Source organism: Chiloscyllium plagiosum, chromosome 20, assembly GCF_004010195.1.
Source record: "Chiloscyllium plagiosum isolate BGI_BamShark_2017 chromosome 20, ASM401019v2, whole genome shotgun sequence".
Taxonomy (NCBI): Eukaryota; Metazoa; Chordata; class Chondrichthyes; order Orectolobiformes; family Hemiscylliidae; genus Chiloscyllium; species Chiloscyllium plagiosum.
In genome coordinates, this window is record NC_057729.1 from 1367588 (window position 1) to 1388208 (window position 20621).

The 20621-nt window shown below is 43.2% G+C and overlaps 1 protein-coding gene across 1 annotated transcript in view; it reads left to right on the forward strand.

Annotated features, from left to right (window-relative positions):
* Positions 1 to 20621, forward strand: part of LOC122559938 (synaptonemal complex protein 2-like) — a 263416-nt gene that overhangs the window by 199887 nt on the left and 42908 nt on the right. The window contains exon 17 of the mRNA XM_043710047.1: positions 16798 to 16872. Within this exon, the coding sequence (XP_043565982.1) occupies positions 16798 to 16872 (75 nt within the window). The remainder of the gene's footprint in view (positions 1 to 16797; positions 16873 to 20621) is intronic.

The following is a 20621-nucleotide window of genomic DNA, read 5'->3' on the forward strand; positions in this document are numbered from 1 at the left end:
CTAGCTTGCCCCATCTGCCCCCACCCCCATCCGCCACACCCACATTCCACACCCCCTGTCCGCGTCACCATGACCTGTCCGCCCCGCCCTCCCGTGTCCCCCCCACACCTGACCCTCTGGGGCAGCCAGACTGGACAGCAACAGTAAGGCTTGCTGCCTTTGGGGTTGAGTCTCCAAATAGCACACACACACACACACACCTTTTATTGCAACTTTTTCACAAGTCCCACCCTTGCCCTGTACAGGGAAATGGTGGCGAGATTATCTGGGGAAGGGGCGTTCAGGGTATAAGCCTGTAGAACTGGAGGAAAAGTGTGGGAAGAGAAGGGGAAGGCTGTCAGTCATTTGGAGATGGTACCTGGGCTCCCATCAATGTCCAGGACTGTTTTCGGCAGCATTTCATTAAGCCCAAGATCATTTTTAGTCATTGCAAACAAAAGGCGTGATCAGTGTTGGAAATAATGTTTCTATCTGGACCTCGAGATCTCCTTTGGATAATCCAATATTCGGATAATTGAGGTTCCTCTGTACTAGCTTTCAGAGCGCTGCTCCATCATCAGGTAACTGTAGAGCAGGATCATAGACACAGAATTTGTAGCAAAAGATCTCAGTGTCATTCAGATGAAATGATATATTGAACTAGCTTAGATTACTATTAAGTCTCTCAACTTTTAGAATGAGATGCAGGTTTCGGTTCATTAATATGTAAATACCAGAACTTCTTTCCAGTCACTTTCTTGAGATAACTTAAAGTTTTATAAAAAATGGGACATCTCAGCTCAGACGATGCATCAAAGATGTGAGGTTTAAGTCTGTCTGTATCCTAATGATGAGCCAGATTGATTATTTTCCAAAGTAGGAATTTACAAAATGATACATAGATTGACTGCTTGCATTGACTGTCTGCAGATTGTGTGCTTTTTGAACAAAATAGAATGTGTATGTTTGTCAGTGCGTGTGAGAGTGTGTTTGTCAGAGTGTGTGTGAGTGTGTGTTTGTCAGTGCGTATGAGAGTGTGTTTGTGTTTGTCAGTGCGTGCGCAAGTGTGTGTTTGTCAGTGCGTGCGCGAGTGTGTTTGTCAGTGCGTGTGAGAGTGTGTTTGTCAGCGCGTGTGAGAGTATATGTCAGTGCGTGTGAGAGTATATGTTTGTCAGCGCATGTGAGAGTGTGTTTGTCAGTGCGTGCGAGAGTATATGTTTGTCAGTGCGTGTGAGAGTGTGTGTTTGTCAGTGCGTGTTTGTCAGTGCATGTGAGAGTGTGTGTTTGCTTATGGTCAAGCATATGTGTGAGTGTGAAGGAGTATATATCTGTGAGAGGGTGTGTGCCAGGGTGAGTGTGGGGGCTACATGTGAGTGTGCCAGGGTGAGTGTAGGGGCTACATCAGAGAGAGCGTGTGAATGAGGGTCTGCGTGAGTGTGTATGTGTGACATGAACCCAAGGTTCCGGTTGAGGCCATCCTCATGGGTATCAAACTTGATTATGAGCCTCTGCTCATCACTCTGCGTTGTTACATATCCTGAAGTCCGCCTTGGAAAGAAGTTCTGGGACATCAAAAACATAAACATAGACAAGGATGAAGCAAATCTGTGCTAAGCAGCCCATCTTTTCCCTTGGAATTACTAATTTAATTCTGAAGAATTGTTTCAAGTGGCTTCCTACCTCTAAAGTCAAAGTAACGTACCTGTAATTGCAGGGCTTATCCTTATGACCTTTATTGAACAAATTGCCAAGGGCAACTGCAAGATTATGGCCAGTGCTCGTGGAAGTTCTATCCAAAATCCTTGCATGTAGCTCATCTGGTCCCAGTGCCTTGTCAACTTTAAGTGCCAATGATCTAGCCAAGACATTTTCTATATTAGTTCTGAAGCCATCAAGTGACAAATTTCCTTCACTGTCACCATGGCCTGGGCAGCAACCTCCTTTTTTAAAGACTGATCTCGGCTCAGCTGTGGTCTCTGCGGTCTCTGATAACCATACTCTTCCTTTAACAGTAACTGTGTTACTGTTCAGGTGTTATAGATGACTTTGAGATTTTCCTTTAAGTTAGCTGCCAATTCCCCTTTGCTTCTCTCATTGTTTCTTCACCTCACCTCCCTCCACCCCAACCCCCTCCCCAAATCTTTATTATTCCTATTGTTTCTCATGTGTGTTTTCTTATACCTGTCACACCTACACATTTACAACCTTATGTTAATTTCTACTTTGTGTGTCAGCCATGAAACTCTGGATTTTTTTGTCCTGTCTTTTCCATTCGAGGGACTATACCTTAGCTGTGCCTTAACCATTTGTTCTTTGAAGAATGTTTAATTACTATACAGGTAGACATAGAACATTACAGTCAGTACAGACCCTTTGACCCTCATGGTGATGAAGAAGGTTTTCAGCTGCTTGCTTTCATCGATCAGAGTATTGAGTATAGGAATTGGGACGTCATATTGCAGCTGTACAAGATGTAGGTTATGCCATTTGGAGTACTGTATATCGTTCTGGTTGCTCTCCTGGAGAACGGATAGAATTAAACTAGAAAGAGTGCCGAAAATATTTACAAGGATGCTATCTGGATTGCAAGGTTTGAGTTGTAAGGAGAGGCTGGATAGGCTGGAACATTTTTCCCTGGAGTGCAGGGGATCGAGGGGTTGCCTTATAGAGATCTATGAAATCATGAAAGGCATAGATAAGGTAGATAGCCAGTAGCTTTTCCCCATGGTAGGGAAGTCTAAAACTAGAGGGCATAGGTTTAAGGGGAGAGATACAGAAAGGTCCGGGGCAATTTTGTTCACACACAGGGTGGTGAGTGTCTGGAATAGGCCGCCAGAGGGAGCCATTTAAAATTTTGTCATTTAAGAAACATTTGGGCACGTACATGGAGGTATGGTGGGATATGGATCAAACAACGGCAAATGCGGCTAGAATAATTGTGAAAACTGAACGACATGGACACGTTAGGCTGAGGGGCATGTTTCCATGCTGTAAACCTTTTATTCCAATCAATTCTGCTCAGCTCCATTCTTGTCCCATTTCACTCAGCTCTTGGGAAATTTCAAATTTCTTAGAACAAAGACAATTTACAGCACGGAACAGGCCCTTCGGCCCATCAAGCCTGAGCCGATCCAAATCTACTGTCTAAACCTGTCGCCCAATTCCTAAGCATCTGTAACCCTCTGCTTCCCACCTATTCATGCATCTGTCCAGACGCATCTTAAATGAATCTACCGTGCCTGCCTCTACCACCTCTGCTGGCAACGCGTTCCAGACGCCCAACACCCTCTGTGTGAAGTACTTGCCGTGTGTCCCCCTTAAACTTTCCACCTCTCACCTTGAAACTGTCACCTCTCATTATTGAATCTTTCACCCTGGAAAAAGCTTGACTCTATCCATCCTGTCTATACACTTCATGATTTTGTAAACCTCAATCAGGTCCCCCCTCAATCTCCTTTTTTCTAATGAAAACAAACCTAACCTACTCAACCTCTCTTCATAGCTAGCATCTTCCATACCAGGCAACATCCTCGTAAACCTTCTCTGCACCCTCTCCAAAGCATCCTCATCCTTTTGGTAATGTGGCGATCAGGACTGCACACAGTATTCTAAATGCGTCTGAACCAATGTCTTGTATAATTTTAACATGACTTGCCAGCTCTCATACTCAATACCCCGTCCAATTAAGGTAAACATACTATATGCCTTCTTGACCACTCTGTCCATCTGTGCAGCAACCTTCAGGGTACAATGGACCTGCACTCCCAGATTTCTCTGCCCATCAACTTTTCCCAACTCTTCCGTTCATTGTATAATTTGCTCTAGAATTAGTCTTGCCTAAGTGCATCACCTCACATTTGTCTGGATTGAAATCCATCTGCCACTTCTCCGCCCAACTCTCCAGTCTATCTATATCCTCTTGTATTCTTTGTCAGTCCCTTATGCTTTCTGCTACTCCACCAATCTTCATGTCATCTGCAAACTTGCTGATCATACCAACAGTGCCCTCTTCCAGATCATTTATGTATATCACAAACAACTGGCCTCAACACTGACCCCTGTGGAACACCACTGGTCACCTTTCTCCATTTCGAGAAACTCCCTTCAACTACTATTCTCTGCATTGTGTTGCTCAACCAGTTCTTTATTCACCTAGCTAGAACACCCTGCACACCATGTGACTTCATTTTTTCCATGAGTCTACCATGGGCAACCTTATCAAGCACCTTACTAAAGTCCATGTATATGACTCAACAGCCCTTCCTTCATCTATCAACTAGGTCACTTCCTCAAAGAACTCTATTAAGTTGGTAAGGCACGATCTCCCCTGCACAAAACCTTGTTGCCTATCACTGATAAGCCCATTCTTTTCTAAATATAAATAGATCCCATCCCTCAGTACCCTCTCCAGCAACTTTTCCACGCCCGACGTCAGGCTCACTGGTCTATAGTTACCCTGAATATCCCTGCTCTTGTACAGGGGGACAACATTAGCAACCTTCCAGTCCTCCGGCACCTCACCTGTATTTAAGGATGCCACAAAGATATCTGTCAGAGCTCCAGCTATTTCCTTTCTCGCCTCCCTCAGCAACCTGGGATAGATCCCATCGGGTCCTGGGGATTTGTCCACCTTAATAACCTCTAGCCTACCCAACACATCTTCCCTACTTATGTCAATGTGATGCAGACTAATCAAACATCTAACTTTAATCTCAAGATTCATCATGTCCCTCTCCTCAGTGAACACCCGTTCTCTCAGGTTTGACACACAGCCTTCCTTCATTATCCTTTAGTAGACCAATCCTTTCCCTAGTTACCTGCTTGCTTCTTATATAAGAATAAAATGCTATGGGATTCTCCTTAATCCTGCTCGCTAAAGCTATTTCATGACCCCTTTTAGCCTGCTTGATTCCTCGTTTAAGATTTGTCCTACTCTTCCGATATTCCTCAAGGGCCCTTTTTGGCTGCCTAGACCTTATGTATGCTTCCCTTTTCCTCTTGGCTAGTCATACAATTTCTCCTGTCATCCAGTATTCACGAATCTTGCCCTTCCTATCCTTTGCCTTCAACGGGACATGCCCATCCTGCACTACCTTTAACCTATCTTTGAAAGCCTCCCACATATCAAATTTGGACTTCCCTTCAAATAGCTGTATCCAATCCACATTTCTGAGCTCCTGCCTAATTTTGATATAATTGGACTTGGCCCAGTTTAGTATGCTAACCTTAGGACCACTCTCATCTCTATCTACGAGTATTCTGAAACTTACAGAATTGTGGTCACTGTTCCCAAAGAAATCCCCCACCGCAACTTCTACCACCTGGCCTGGCTGGTTCCCCACTACCAAGTCCAATATGGCCCCTTCCCTCATTGGACTATTGACATACTGCTCTAGAAAACTTGTCACAAATTCTACCCCATCCAGACCTCTAACGCTAAGTGTATTCCAGTCAATGTTGGAAAACTTTAAATCTCCCATCACCACTACTCTATTGCCTCTACATCTTTCCATAATCTGTTTACCTATTTGTTCTTCTACCTCACGCTCACTGTTGGGAGGCCTGTAATACAGTCCCAACAATGTTACTGCACCCTTCTTATTTCTCAGCTCCACCCATGATGCCTCACTACCCAAGACCTCCATAGTGTCGTCCTTTAGCACAGCTGTGATATCATCCCTGACCAGCAATGCAACTCCACCCCCCCCCCCCTTTTACTTCCCACCCTGTCCCCACCCTGTCCTGTCTGAAGCGTCTATATCCTGGAACATTTAGTTGCCAATCATCATGCCCTTCCTTCAACCAAGTCTCTGTGATTGCAATAACGTCATACTTCCAGGCACCAATCCAAGCCCCTAGTCCATCTGCCTTACACACTATACACCTTGCCTTAAAGTAGATGCATTTCAGGCCACCAGTTCTTTTGCGCTCATCTGCTCTCTGCCTACTCTTCCATTTATTAATGTTATCTTCATGATTCTTGCAGTCTCCAGTCTCCACCTCGCTGCCTACTTGTTTTCTTTTCTGGTTCCCAGTCCCCTGCCACATTAGTCTAAAACCTTCCCAACAGCAGTAGCAAAAACTCCCCCAAGGGCATTGATTCCTTCCATTTTGTAATAGTCCCACCTTCCCCAGAACCGGTCCCAATGTCCAACAAATCTGAACTCCTCCCACCTACACCATCCCTCAAGCCACGTGTTCTTCCTGCTTATTTTTTCATTTCTACGCTGGCTAGCAAATGGCACTGGTAGTAATCCCGAGATCACTACCTTTGAGGTCCTCCTCTTTAACTTCTCTCCTAGCTCCCTGAATTTTTCTTTCAGGACCTCATCTCATTTTTTACTTATATCGTTGGTACCTATATGCACCAAGACAACTGGCTGTTCACCCTCCCCTTTCAGAATGCTCTGCAGCCGATCGGTGACATCCCTGACCCGAGCATCCGGGAGGCAAGACACCATCCGGGAGTCCCGTTTTCGGTCACAGAACCGCCTTTTTACTCCCCTCACTATAGAATCCCCTATGACAATGGCTCCATGAATCCTTTTCCCCCCACTTCTGAACAGCAGTGCCTGCCATGATGCCATGATCTTGACAACTGCTGCCCTCTCCTGGTGAGCTATCTCCCCCAACAGTATCCAAAACGGTATATCTGTTTTGGAGGGAGATAACTGCAAGGGGACATCTGCACTGCCTTCCTACTCTTTTTCTGTCTTTTGGTCACCACTGTCTCCCTCAGCAATTCTAACCTGCTTTGTGACCAGTTCACTAAACGTGCTATCCACGACCTCCTCAGCATCGCGGATGCTCCACAGTGAGTCCATCCGCAGCTCCAGAGCTGTCATGCGGTGAAACAAGAGCTGCAGCTGGACACACTTCTTGCAAGTGTAAGAGGCAGGAACATCAGACATGTTCCTAAGCTCCCACGTCAAGCAAGAGGCACATGCTATGGATCTGAGGTCCCCTGCCATTGTAAGCTTAGCTTTATATAAACTAACTAAAACTAACAATGCACTTAAATATATGAAAAAGAAAGATTAAAAAAAAAAATCCTTATTTGCAAAGTCTTTTTCTTCCGGTGAGAGGAGGGGGGGGGGGGGAGGGAGATACTATGTGTGTAGTATCTTGGGTTTAGCCACTGCCCAAATATAAACTAAGCCTTACCTTCCCAGCAGACCTCGCTTCACCTCACCTTCTCTCCTCACCGCTCTTAACTCTGGATTGTTGCATATTATTCAATATCGTCTTTTTGATACAAATGATGACTGTCTCCTAAATGTTCCCCACTGACACTTGATTCCTGATGAAGGGCTTTTGCCCGAAACGTCGATTTCGCTGCTCCTTGGATGCTGCCTGAACTGCTGTGCTCTTCCAGCACCACTAATCCAGAAACTTGATCCATTTGGCCAATCTCATTTGCGAGGATCAGGTCCAAAAATGCATACATCGTTGTTGCACTGGACACACACTTGTAGGAAACTCCCCTGAACGCAATCTAGAAGCACTTACCCCTTGCAATACTCGTATCCTGGTCTATACTTAGGTAGTTGAAATCCCTTACTATAGCTACTCTATAATGCTGGTATTTCTCTGCAGATTTGTTCCTATATATCCTTTCCACTAATTAGTTGTTTATGGCCTTTTTATTCTGGGGTCCTTGCTAAATTGACCATGTACCTGAACCCCTGAATCATTATCTTGCTTCTGCACCACAGTTCCTCTTCAACCAAAACTGCTAACTCCCTCCTTTCCTGCCTTTACTTTGTTTCCTGGGCAACTTATACCCTGGAATGATAGAGTCATAGAGATGTACAGCATGGAAACAGACCCTTTAGTCTAACTTGTTCATGCTGACCAGATATCCCAACCCAATCTAGTCCCACCTGCCACCACCTGCCCCATATCCCTCCAAACCCTTCCTATTCATAATCAAATCCAGATGCCTTTTAAATATTGCAATTGTACTAGCAGCTCTGGCAGCTCATTCCATATACGTACCACCCTCTGTGTGAACAAGTTGCCCCTTAGGTTTCTTTTATATCTTTCCTCTCTCACCCTAAAGCTCTGCCCTCTCGTTCTGGACTCACCCACCCCAGGGAAGAGACTTTGTCTGTTTAACCTATTCTTGCCCCTCATGATTTTATAAACCTCCATAAGGTCAGCCCTCAGCCTCCAACGTCCAGGGAAAACCACCCTATTCAACCTCTCCCTATAGCTCAAATCCTCCAACCCTGGCAACATCCTTGTAAATCCTTTTTGAACACTTTCAAGTTTCACACCATCCTTCCAATAGGAAAGAGACCAGAATTGCACACAGTGTTCCAAAAGTGGTCTAACCAATTTCTGCACAGCAGCAACGTGACCTCCCAACTCTTGTACTCAATACTCTGACCAATAAGGGAAAGCATATCAAATGCCTTCTTCACTATCCTATCTACCTGCGACTGTACTCTCAAGGTGCTGTGGACCTGCACTACAAGGTCTCTTTGTTCAGCAATACTCCAGAGGACCTTATCATTAAGTATATAAGTCCTGCCCTGATTTGCTTTCCCAAAATGCAGCATCTCACATTTATCTAAGTTAAACTCCATCTGCCACTCATCAGCCCAACGGCCCATCTGATTAAGATCCCATTGTAATCTGAGGTACCCTTTCTCGCTGTCCACTACACCTCCAATTTTGGTGTCGTCTGCAAACTTACTAACTATACCTCTGATGCTCACATCCAAATCATTTATATAAATGACATATATCTAACATTCTGTCTTGCCCTTCTCTATCATAGAATCCCCACAGTGTGGAAACCGGCCCTTCTGCCCAACAAGTCGACACCAACCCTCTGGAGAGTAACTCACGCAGATCCATTCCCCTACCCTATTATCCTGTATTTGCCCCTGACTAATGCACCTAACCAACACATCCTTGAACACTCTGGGCATTTTAGTATGGCCAATGCACCTAACCTGCACATTTGTTTTTGGGTTGTGGGATGGCTGCATCAAGATAATTTGACATTGCAATCTGTGTCTGTAACTCCCCAACCTTATTGACCATAGTCCGTGAATTAACATACATGCACCCTAACAGTTGTTTTCAACCAACTTTCTTACATATAGACCAGTGAGCCTGACCTCGGTGGTGGGCAAGTTGTTGGAGGAAATCCTGAGGGACAGAATGTACATGTATTTGGAAAGGCAAGGACTGATCAGGGATAGTCAACATGATTTTGTGTGTGGAAAATCATGTGTCACAAACTTGATTGAGTTTTTTGAGGAAGTAACAAAGAGGATTGATGAGGGCAGAGCGGTAGATGTGATCTATATGGATTTCAGTAAGGCGTTCGACAAGGTTCCCCATGGGAGATTGCTTAGCAAGGTTAGATCTCACGGAATACAGGGAGAACTAGCCATTTGGATACAGAACTGGCTCAAAGGTAGAAGACAGAGGGTGGTGGTGGAGGGTTGTTTTTCAGACTGGAGGCCTGTGACCAGTGGAGTGCCACAAGGATCAGTGCTGGCTCCTCTACTTTTTGTCATTTACATAAATGATTTGGATGCGAGCATAAGAGGTACAGTTAGTTAGTTTGCAGATGACACCAAAATTGGAGGTGTAGTGGACAGCGAAGAGGGTTACCTCAGATTACAATAGGATCTGGACCAGATGTACCAATGGGCAGAGAAGTGGCAGATGGAGTTTAATTCAGATAAATGCGAGGTGTTGCATTTTGGGAAAGCAAATCTTAGTAGGACTTATACACTTAATGGTAAGGTTGTAGGGAGTGTTGCTGAACAAAGAGACCTTGGAGTGCAGGTTCATAGCTCCTTGAAAGTGGAGTCGCAGGTAGATAGGATAGTGAAGAAGGTGTTTTGTATGCTTTCCTTTATTGGTCAGAGTATTGAGTACAGGAGTTGGGAGGTCATGTTGCGGCTGTACAGGACATTGGTTGGGCCACTGTTGGAATTTTGCGTGCAATTCTGGTCTCCTTCCTATCGGAAATATGTTGTGAAACTTGAAAGGGTTCAGAAAAGATTTACAAGGATGTTGCCAGGGTTGGAGGATTTGAGCTATAGGGAGAAGTTGAACAGGCTGGGGCTCTTTTTCCTGGAGTGTTGGAGGCTGAGGGGTAACCTTATAGAGGTTTACAAAATTATGTGGGGCATGGATAGGGTAAATAGGCAAAGTCTTTTCCCTGGGGTCAGGGAGTCCAGAACTAGAGGGCATAGGTTTAGGGTGAGAGGGGAAAGATATAAAAGAGACTTTTTCACACAGAGGGCGGTAGGTGTATGGAATGAGCTGTCAGAGGAAGTGGTGGATTCTGGTACAATTGCAACATTTAAGAGGCATTTGGATGGGTATATAAATAGGAAGGGTTTGGAGGACTATGCGCCGGGTGCTGGCAGTTGGGATTAGATTGGGTCGGGATATCGGGCTGGCATGGACGGGTTGGACCGAAGGGTCTGTTTCCATGCTGTACATCCCTATGACTCTATCTCCTACTCCAACATTGTCTATTAACTTACTAACTCATTGCCAGTGCCAGCTGTATCCATAAGTATTTTGCAAGCCCTGGGACTTTCCTCTACAATTCTTTCTTGGTTCCCGCACTCGTGCTGAGTTAATCTAAAGCCTTCCCAATGCTCTAGCAGACTGCCTAGCTGCCTAGTCCTAGCTCTGTTCTGGTGCAATTCATCTGGGTTGTACAGGTGCCATCTTCCTCAGATCCAGTCCTAGGAATCTAAAATCCTCCCTCCATCCTTCCATTCATCACTGAAAGAGAGTTGATAGGTTGTATTTTCATCATTGGTTTGGGAAGCATTTTCATGTATTTGCTAATCGCCTATTCCCGATTTTGTAAATGTAGTCCATTAAACTGACATTTTGACGTCTGAAAATCTGTGCATGCTGCAGTTGTGGCATTGCCTCATGATAAAAACCCAAAGTTAGAATAGAGGTGGCTAGATGCCATGATGGACCAATTCGTCACATCCTGTCACTAGGCCCTCAAGCCCTCATAACTTAATTAGATGAGAATGAATTGGGCACAGATCAAATGGTGTTAAAAGTTGACAATGAAAATGATATCTGAACAATGGCTGCCTGTAGAGAAAACACAGTTGCTGCACAATGTGGTGGGAAACAGTTGAGTAGTTTTGAGGGTTGTTGATGTTTTTAAGTTCATTCTGTTGCAAAACCAGTGATAATTAACCTGATTTGATTTCGCCTGCTGTTTCTCTGTTGCAACAGTAGACAGCTACATTTTCAAGGTGGAGAAAGTCAAAGAAATCCTAAATTTCCTCAAAGATTGTAGAGATTAAGATGAAGAAAAAGATGCATGATTATGACATGTCAGGTGGACAGTACAATTCAGAACCAGGCTGAATATTGATGGTTGAGAGAAATGAAGAAACATGTCAAAGAAACATGGAGAGTGTGGAAACAAACTATCATCTAATGTAATGAAAATAAAACGTATTTTATCGGGATATCCTAGTAAAACATTGGTAAAAGCTGGAATAGGAAATTACCCCTGATGTTCCATGCATGTTGATCAGTATGCCAATCAGGATCATGACATTGAGTTCTGGTTCTGGAACCGGTTGCATGCATTGATCTTACAGGACCACATGGAAGAAAACAAAATTAGAGATTATGCCAATGGAAGCTGGAGAACATGGCTGTGGTATTAAATAAACAGTTCCTTGCCAAGGAGAAAATGCTGAACAGGTAGTGGTGAAGTAAGAGAGCATTCTACATTTAATATGAAAGAGGTATTTGCGTAGGCTGTACCAGACCAGATGAGAAGCAGGGAGAAGGTGAGGACTGCAGATGTTGGAGATCAGAGTTGAGAGTGTGGTACTGGAAAAGCACAGCAGGTCAGGCAGCATCTGAGGAGCAGGAAAATCGATGTTTCGCTTCTAGGTGAGAACCAGCCTACTAAAGAAAGAATAGAAATTGCAAAGGCAATGGTCACAATTTTTCAGTCTTGGACTCAGGAGTGGTGCCAAAGGACTGCAGACTTGCAAATGTTGCACCCTTGTTCAAAAATAATGTGAAGATAAACTCCAATGCTACAGATTAATCTGTTTAACCTGATTTGGGGACGCTTCTAGAAAGCATAATTAAGGACAAAATTAATAATCACTTGTGCAAATGCAGATTACTTAAGCCAAGACAGCATAGATTTATTAAGAGAAAATTGTGTTCAGATAACTTTCTGGAGATGTTTAATGAGTAACAGTGTGCGTTCAAGGAGGTGAAATTATTGGATAGCGCCTAGTGAATTGATCATAGAACCATACTCTACGGTGTGGAAACTGGCCATTTGGCCCAACAGGTCCATACCGATCCTGTGAAGAGAAACCCACCCAGACCCATTCACCTACCTCTGTTACTCTACATTTACCCCTGACTAATGCACCTAACCTACACATCCCTGAACAATATAGGCAATTTAGCATGGCCAATTCACCTGACCGGCACATCTTTAGATCACGGGAGGAAACTGGAGCATCCGCAGGAAATCGACGCAGACACGGGGAGAATGTTCAAACTCCACACAGTCACCCAAGGCTGGAATTAAACCTGGGTTCCTGATGCTGTGAGGCTGCAGTGCTAACCACTGATCCACTGTGTTGCCCCCATTCTGGAGAATATCAGAAATTCATCATTTGGCTTTTACATTTTGACTTTGGGAGCTTCCTAAGAATAACAAACTTTCACTGAATGACAGCATATTGTTTTAAGCGGTTTCATGGGAGGCTGTGTGGGTTTATGGACATGAGGACTGAAAATGATAGTTGACTTTTTTTTAAAAATCTGTCAATTTGTAGGTGCTGTCCTTAATAAAAGATAAAGTTTCAGATTGAAACTTGCTGTTGCTAAGTGCATTACGTCAGTGAATTGCAGTGTTTGGAGAAGCAGAAGAAGAAGAAAGCATCGAGCTGCTCCTCCAGTCAAAATTTCTGTCTCTCAGCCTTGGGTGATACAAATAGAACAAAGAATAAAGAAAATTACAGCAAAGGAACAGGCCCTTCGGCCCTCACAGCCTGTGCCGATCCTAATCCTCTATCTAAACCTGTCACCTATTTTTCAAGGATCTGTATCGCTCTGCTCCCTGCCCATTCATATATCTGTCTAGGTGCATCTTAAATGACACTACTGTGCACGCCTCTGCTGGCAATGTGTTCCAGGTACCCAGCACCCTCTGCGTAAAGAACTTGCTGCGTATATTTCTCTTATAACTTCTTCCCCCTCATATTGTATCCATGACCCCGTGTAATTGAGTTCCCCACTCTGAGAAAAAAGCATCTTGCTATCCACCCTGTCCATACCTCTCATGATTTTGTAGCCCTCAATCAGGTCCTCCCTCAACCTCCGTCTTTCGGATGAAAATAACCCTAATCTACTCAACCTCTCTTCATAGACAGTGCCCTCCATACCAGGCAACATCCTGGTGAGCCTCCTGTGCACCTTCTCCAAAGCATTCACATCCTTTTGGTAATGTGGTGACCAGAACTGTACGCAGTATTCCAAACGTGGCCGAACCAGTCTTATACCACTGTAACATGACCTGCCAACGTTTGTACTCAATACCCTGTCTGATGAAGGAAAGCATGCCATATGCCTTTTTGACCACTCTATCGACCTTTGTTGCCATCTTCAGGGTATAATGGACCTGAACACCTAGATTTCTTTGTATGTCAAATTTCCCTGGGGCTTTTCCATTTACCATTTGGCTTGCTGTAGAATTGGATCTTTCAAAATGCATCACTTCACATTTGCCCAGATTGAACTCCATCTACCATTTCTCTGCTCAACTCTCCAATCTATCTATTCAGCTGCATTCTCTGACAGTCCCCTTCACTATCTGCTGCTGCATCAATTGTAGTCATCTGCAAACTTGCTTTTCAGACCACCCTATACCTTCCTCCAGATCTTTCATGTATATCACAAACAACAGTGGTGCCAACACAGATCTCTGTGATACATCGCTGGTCGCGGTTCTCCATTTTGAGAAACTCCCTTCCACTACTGCTCTCTGTGTCCCATTGCCCAGCCAGTTCTCTATCCATCTAACTAGTACACCTTGGACCCCATATGACTTCACTTTCTCCATCACCCTACCATGGGGAACGTTATCAAAAGCCTTACTGAAGACCATGTATGTGATATCTGCAGCCCTTCCCTTAAACAATCAACTTTATTACTTCCTTAAAGAATTCTATAAAGTTGGTAAGACATGACCTTCCCTGCACAAAAGCAAGTTGCCTATCACTGATAAGCCCCTTTTCTTCCAAATGTAAATAGATCTATCCCTCAGTATCTTCTCCAGCTGCTTCCGTATCACTGACTTCGGACTCACCGGTCTACAATTATCTGGATTATCCTTGCTACATTCCTTCGACAAGGGTACAATATTAGCAATTCTCCAGTCCTCCGTGATTTCACCCGTGTTCAAGGATGCTATAACAATATCTGTTAAGGCCCCAGCTATTTTCTCTTTTGCTTTCCTCAGTAACCTGTGATAGGTCCCATCCAGATCTGGGAATCTCTCCAGCTTATGCCTTTTAGAATACCCAACACTTCCTCACTCCTATGCCGACTTGACCTAGAGTAATCGAACATGTATTCTTAACCTCAACGTTCGTCATGTCCCTCTCCTCGGTGAGTACCGATACAAAGTACTCATTAAGAATCACACCCATTTTCTGTGACTCCACATAACTTTTCTCCTTTGTTCTTGAGTGGGACAACCCTTTCTTTAGTTATTCCCTTGCTTCTTATATATGAATAAAAGGCTTTGGGATTTTCCTTAACCCTGTTCTCTAAAGATATTTCATGACCCCTTTTACCCCTCTTAATTCTTGGTTTCAGACTGGTCCTACTTTCCCGATATTCTTCCAAAGCTTCATCTGTTTTAAGTCACCAAGACCTTCTATATGCTTCCTTTCTCCTCTGAGCTCGTCTCACAATTTCACCTGTCTTTCATGGTTCCCTAATCATGCTATTTCTGTCACTCATTTTCACAGGGACATGTCTCTCCTGCGCTCTAATCAACCTCTCTTTAAAAGCCTCCTACATATCAAATATGGATTTAATTTCAAAGAGGTGCTCCCAACCTGCATTTTCCAGCTCCTACCGAATGTTGGTATAGTTGACCTTCCTCCAATTTAGCACTCTTCTTTTAGGACCACTCTTGTCTTTGTCCACGAGTATTCTAAAACTTATGGAATTCTGATCAATATTTCCAAAGTAGTCCCCTGCTGAAAATTCAACCACCTAGCTGGGCACATTCCCCAACTCCAGGTCAAGTATAACCCTTCCCGTGTTGGACTATTTACATACTGCTCTAAAAAAGAGACCATGTAGTCTGTTGTGTTTGTAGTGGCTAATAAGCAAGGCCCATTCTAATGCCACTTTCTAGTACCTGGCCCATAGCCTTGCTGGTTATTGTACTTCAGGTGCCGATTAAGGTTCCTTTTAAATAAGTTGCATTTCTCCCTCAACTACCAAACCAAGGAGCAAATTCTAGATGTCAACCACCTCTGTGTGGACAATTTTCTCATATATCTGCTAATTATTGTGCCATTGATGTTGAATCTCTAAGTTATGGTAATTAACCTTTTCGTTAGGGCAACCAAGTCTTCCCTGACCCATCTGTTCAAATGTTTCATTATTGTGTGCAACTCAATTAAATTACCCCTCAGCATTCTCTATTCTAAGCAAAACAACCCTGTCTAATATAGAAAACAACCTGTCTAATATATCCTGTATATAACAAAGTACTTAATACTGAGTTTTGTGGAACATCACTGGAATCCCTTTTCCTTTTGCAGAAGTATGTGCTTACTGTTCTGTGTAACTGATCTACTTTTGATTCCAACTTGTCACATTCACTTGTATCCCATAAGATTTTACTTTTCTGACTAATTTCAGTGCTTTACTAAAATCTATGCAGACAACATCCTCTACATTCCCTTCATCGATCCTTCTATTTCCCCAAAAAATACTATTAAATTAATAGGATGCAATCTTCCCTTAACAGAACCATGTTGATGATCAATGATCGATCAATGCGTTTATAGGTAACATTTAATCCTCTCATTCAATGTTGATTTCAGTTTTTTGTCCAAGCCAGAATTACAGGCCAATAATTTTTTTTTATCCCTTGCACCCTTTCTGAAAGATGTTACACAGACTTTAAACATTTTTGTACCTTGTCTGGATTTAATGTGAGTTGGTAGATGATCATCAGAGCATCTGCTGTTTGCATTAACAGGATAGGATACAATCGATCTGGTCTAGTGCTGTAAACACCTTCAAGGAAGTCAGTCCCTCCGGTTTACATCCGTATCATTGTCTTATTTTGTGAGATTTATTGACTGAAAGATGTCAGAGGTAGATTCTTTACTCAGAGAATAGTAGGGGCATGGAATGCGCTGCATGCAACAGTAGTAGACTCGCCAAATTTATGGCCATTAAATGGTCATTGGATAAATATATGGATGAAAATTGAATAGTGTAGGATAGATAGGCTTCAGATTGATTCCACAGTTTGCTGCAAAATCGAGGGCCGATGGGCCTGTACTGCGCTGTTCTATGAACTATGAAGCTGAACATGTGGCGTAGTTTTACTTTTTACGTGACATCATAGCAACAATTCTGTCTTGCATCTTGAAAGTTTCTGAATTGGTAAATTGAAGAACCACTGAAATTCAGTGCAGAATTCAAAACACAAATTACTTCGGTCATTAATGTAAGAATACAGATGCTTGAATATGTCATTGCTTTAGGAAACTGAGTTTTGTTTTATTACAGGGACTGCCAATGAAAGACAGGATTTCAGAAGTAAAAACAGCTGTCCATGTGATATTTGATGGTAACAGTTCACAGGTAATGTATTCCACATAGTCCTTTTTTCAGTACACTGGCGATCTTAAATTGAAAATTTAATTTTCATGCTTATCTATGCAAGAAATCCAGTTGTGTTGAGGGAGCAATTGAGTACAATAGCATGCAGAAACTGCACTTAGCGTCTTTTCCTTTGGTAAATCTGGGCTTCCTCCGGGTGGTCCGGTTTTCTCCCACAGTCCAAAGATGTGCAGGTTAGGTGAATTGGCCATTCTAAATTGCCCATAGTGTTAAGTGAAGGGGTAAATGTAGGGGAATGGGTCTAGGTGAGTTGCTCCTCGGGGGGTCGGTGTGGACTTGTTGGGCCGAAGGGCCTGTTTCCACACTGTAAGTAATCTAATCTAATCTAACCTAATCTAATCTAAACCTTTAGAATCAGAAATTATTGCTTTTCATTATGGTTCCATGAGTTCTGACAGCTGATAAATTCAATGCACAATCTGCAGATCCTGTCACGTAGGCAAATGGTGGTTGGAGGGGTGGGTAGGTGAGTTACATGCATTATCTGTGGCGACTCAACCTTGCTTTTACATGTACCCAAGTTTTTGGTTGTATTTGTTTATTTTCAATATCAAGCTTCTCCATTTTGGTCAGTCTTAAGCCAGGGTGACAGTAATGTTTGGCCGATTTAGGAATGCTTTGAGGATATCCCTAAAACATTTCTTCTATTTTTCTGGGTGTCTCCTACTGTGGCTGAGTTCTAAGTAGAACAGTTATTTCATGATACTTGTGACAGGTATCAATGTCTACCCAGTAAAGCTGGTTTTGAATAATTAGTGGCTCAGTGCTAGGCCTGTTTGATTAGGAAAGGCTGGTGCTGTTGGACTGCCTTTCTTGACTTAGTGGGGAACATTGCAAGAGCACAACGTTTTGGATGTAACTTCGCTCGCTGAGCTGGCAGGTTCATTTTCAGACGTTTTGTCACCATACTAGGTAACATATCAGTCAGTCTCTGATGAAGCGCTGGTCTTATGTCCCACTTTCTATTTATATGTTTAGGTTTTCTTGGATTGGTGATGTCATTTCCGGTTCTTTTTCTCAGTGGGTGGTATTTGGAGTCCAAATCGATGTGTTTGTTGATAGAGTTACAGCTGGAATTTCATGCTTTTTTAGATTAGATTAGATTACATTACAGTGTGGAAACAGGCCCTTCGGCCCAACAAGTCCACACCGACCCGCCGAAGCGCAACCCACCCATACCCCTACATTTACCCATTACCTAACACTATGGACAATTTAACATGGTCAATTCACCTGACCTGCACATCTTTGGATTGTGGGAGGAAACCGGAGCACCCGGAGGAAACCCACGCAGACACGGGGAGAACGTGCAAACTCCACGCAGTCAGTCGCCTGAGGCGGGAATTGAACCCGGGTCTCAGGTGCTGTGAGGCAGCAGCGCTAACCACTGTGCCACCGTGCCGCCCACAAAGATTACTTACAGTGTGGAAACAGGCCCTTCGGCCCAACAAGTGCACACCGACCCGCCGAAGCGCAACCCACCCATACCCCTACATTTACCCCTTACCTAACACTACGGGCAATTTAGCATGGCCAATTCAATGCTTCTAGGAATTCTCGTGTGTGTCTTTGTTTAGTTTGCCCTAGGTTAGATTGTTGTCCCAGTCAAAGTCGTGTCCTTCCTTATCTGTACGTAGGGACACTAGTGATAGTGGATCATATCTTTTTGTGACAGGTATCAAAACCTACAGACAAACCAAAGGAACATCCATGGGATCTCTGATATCAGGATTCTTAGCAGAAGCGGGAGCAAGTGAGAACTGCAGATGCTTGAGATCAGAGTCAAAGAGTGTGGAACTGAAAAAGCACAGTCGGTCAGGCAGCATCTGAGGAGCAGGAGAATCGACGTTTCAGGCATAAGCCCTTCATCAGGCAAGGTGAAGAGCTTATGCCGGAAATGTTGATGCTGCTGCTCCTCAGATGTTGCCTGACTGACTGTGCTTTTCCAGCACCACACTCTTCAACTTCCTGACAGAGGCAGTAATGCAGACACTCAAACAAACAGCTCTGCCACCCATCCAACCCAAACTTTGTGTCCATTATGTGGATGTCACCTTTGTCATCACCAAACGAAACAAATTAGAGGAAACCTTCAAGACTGTCAACAATATCTTTACTGGCATAAAATTCACAAAAGAGGAGGAAAACAACAACAAACTGCCATTTCTAGATGTTACAGTAGAATGAACAATCAATAGAGTCATAGTCATAGAGATGTATAGCATGGAAACAGACCTTCAGTCCAACTTGTCAATGCCGACCAGATATCCTAACCTAATTTAGTCCCATTTGCCAGCACTTGGCCCATATCCCTCCAAATCCTTCCTATTCATGTACCCATTCAGATGTCTTTTAAATGCTGCAATTGTACCAAGCCTCCACTACTTCCTCTGACAGCTCATTCCATACATGCACCAGCCTCTGCTTGAAAAAGTTGCCCCTTTTGTCTCTTTTATATCTTTCCCCTCTCTCTATGTAGCCCTAAATCTATGCCCTCTAGTTCTGGACTCCTAAGGAAAAGACTTTGTCTATTTATCCTACCCATTCCCCTCATGATTTTATAAACTTCCATAAGGTCACACCTCAGCTTCTGACGCTCCAGCATGTAACATAAATTTCAGTTGATGCAAGGTCAAATATTAATTTTAGATTGGAGTTCAATTGACTTCTGTTAACCAAAGATATTCAGAAGCTTGAGGTAAAAATTAACTTTTCACAAATGAGCCAAGGTGTCACACAGTGTCAGAACAACTTATGTTCCCAATCCTCCAGTATAACCTCTGCATATTGCTGAATATATTATTAGTATCATTTTTAAAATCAAGGAAAATAGGGTGCCAAATGAAGGTCCTCAATATCTCCAATCACATCACCAATTGTGATATAATGGTTATAATTATTGGATATTATTTGATTAAATATAACAATATGTTTTAGAAATTACAGGGAATTTGTTACAATCATATTCAAACAGGTATTTTTTTTATCTATCTAAGTTCTTTTAAAAAAAAACTAACCTTTGCCAAACACTGAAAAGTATTCATTATCCATACAGGGACAGAATACATCCTGATTTTAACTTATAAATTTTACAACAATGAAGATGCAAATTATGGGGAACTTCAAACCTCGTCTATAGGAAACCTACACATGCATACCGAATTACAAAAGCAGTCATCCCAACACCCACAAACGAAGCTGCAATAGAACATTATTTCAACAAGCCACTACACACTGCAGCACAGAGGAACTACGAAGAGAGAGGGAAGTCACTTAAACAGTATATTCAAAAAGAACGGGTGCCCAATGAACACAGTCTGCTGATTTCTCAGCAACAAACCCCAACAAGCAGACAAAACATGTCCAGAAACCCTAGCCACTCTCCCCTACACATCAGAGACATCTCGGAAATGACTGTCAGACTACCCAGACCTCTTGGCATCATGGTAGCCCACAAACCCCCACGAGCACACTAAAACAGCAGCTAATGAACTTAAAAGATCGTGTACAGACAACAAGCAAAACAAACGTCATTTACAAAATACCTTGCAGAACTGTAACAAACACTACATTGGAGAAACAGGCAGAAAGCTAGCCATCAGGATACATGAACATTAACTAGCCACAAAAAGACATGACCCACCCTCACGAGTATCCTTATGTACAGATGAGGAATGACACCACTTTGACTGGGACAACACATCCATCCT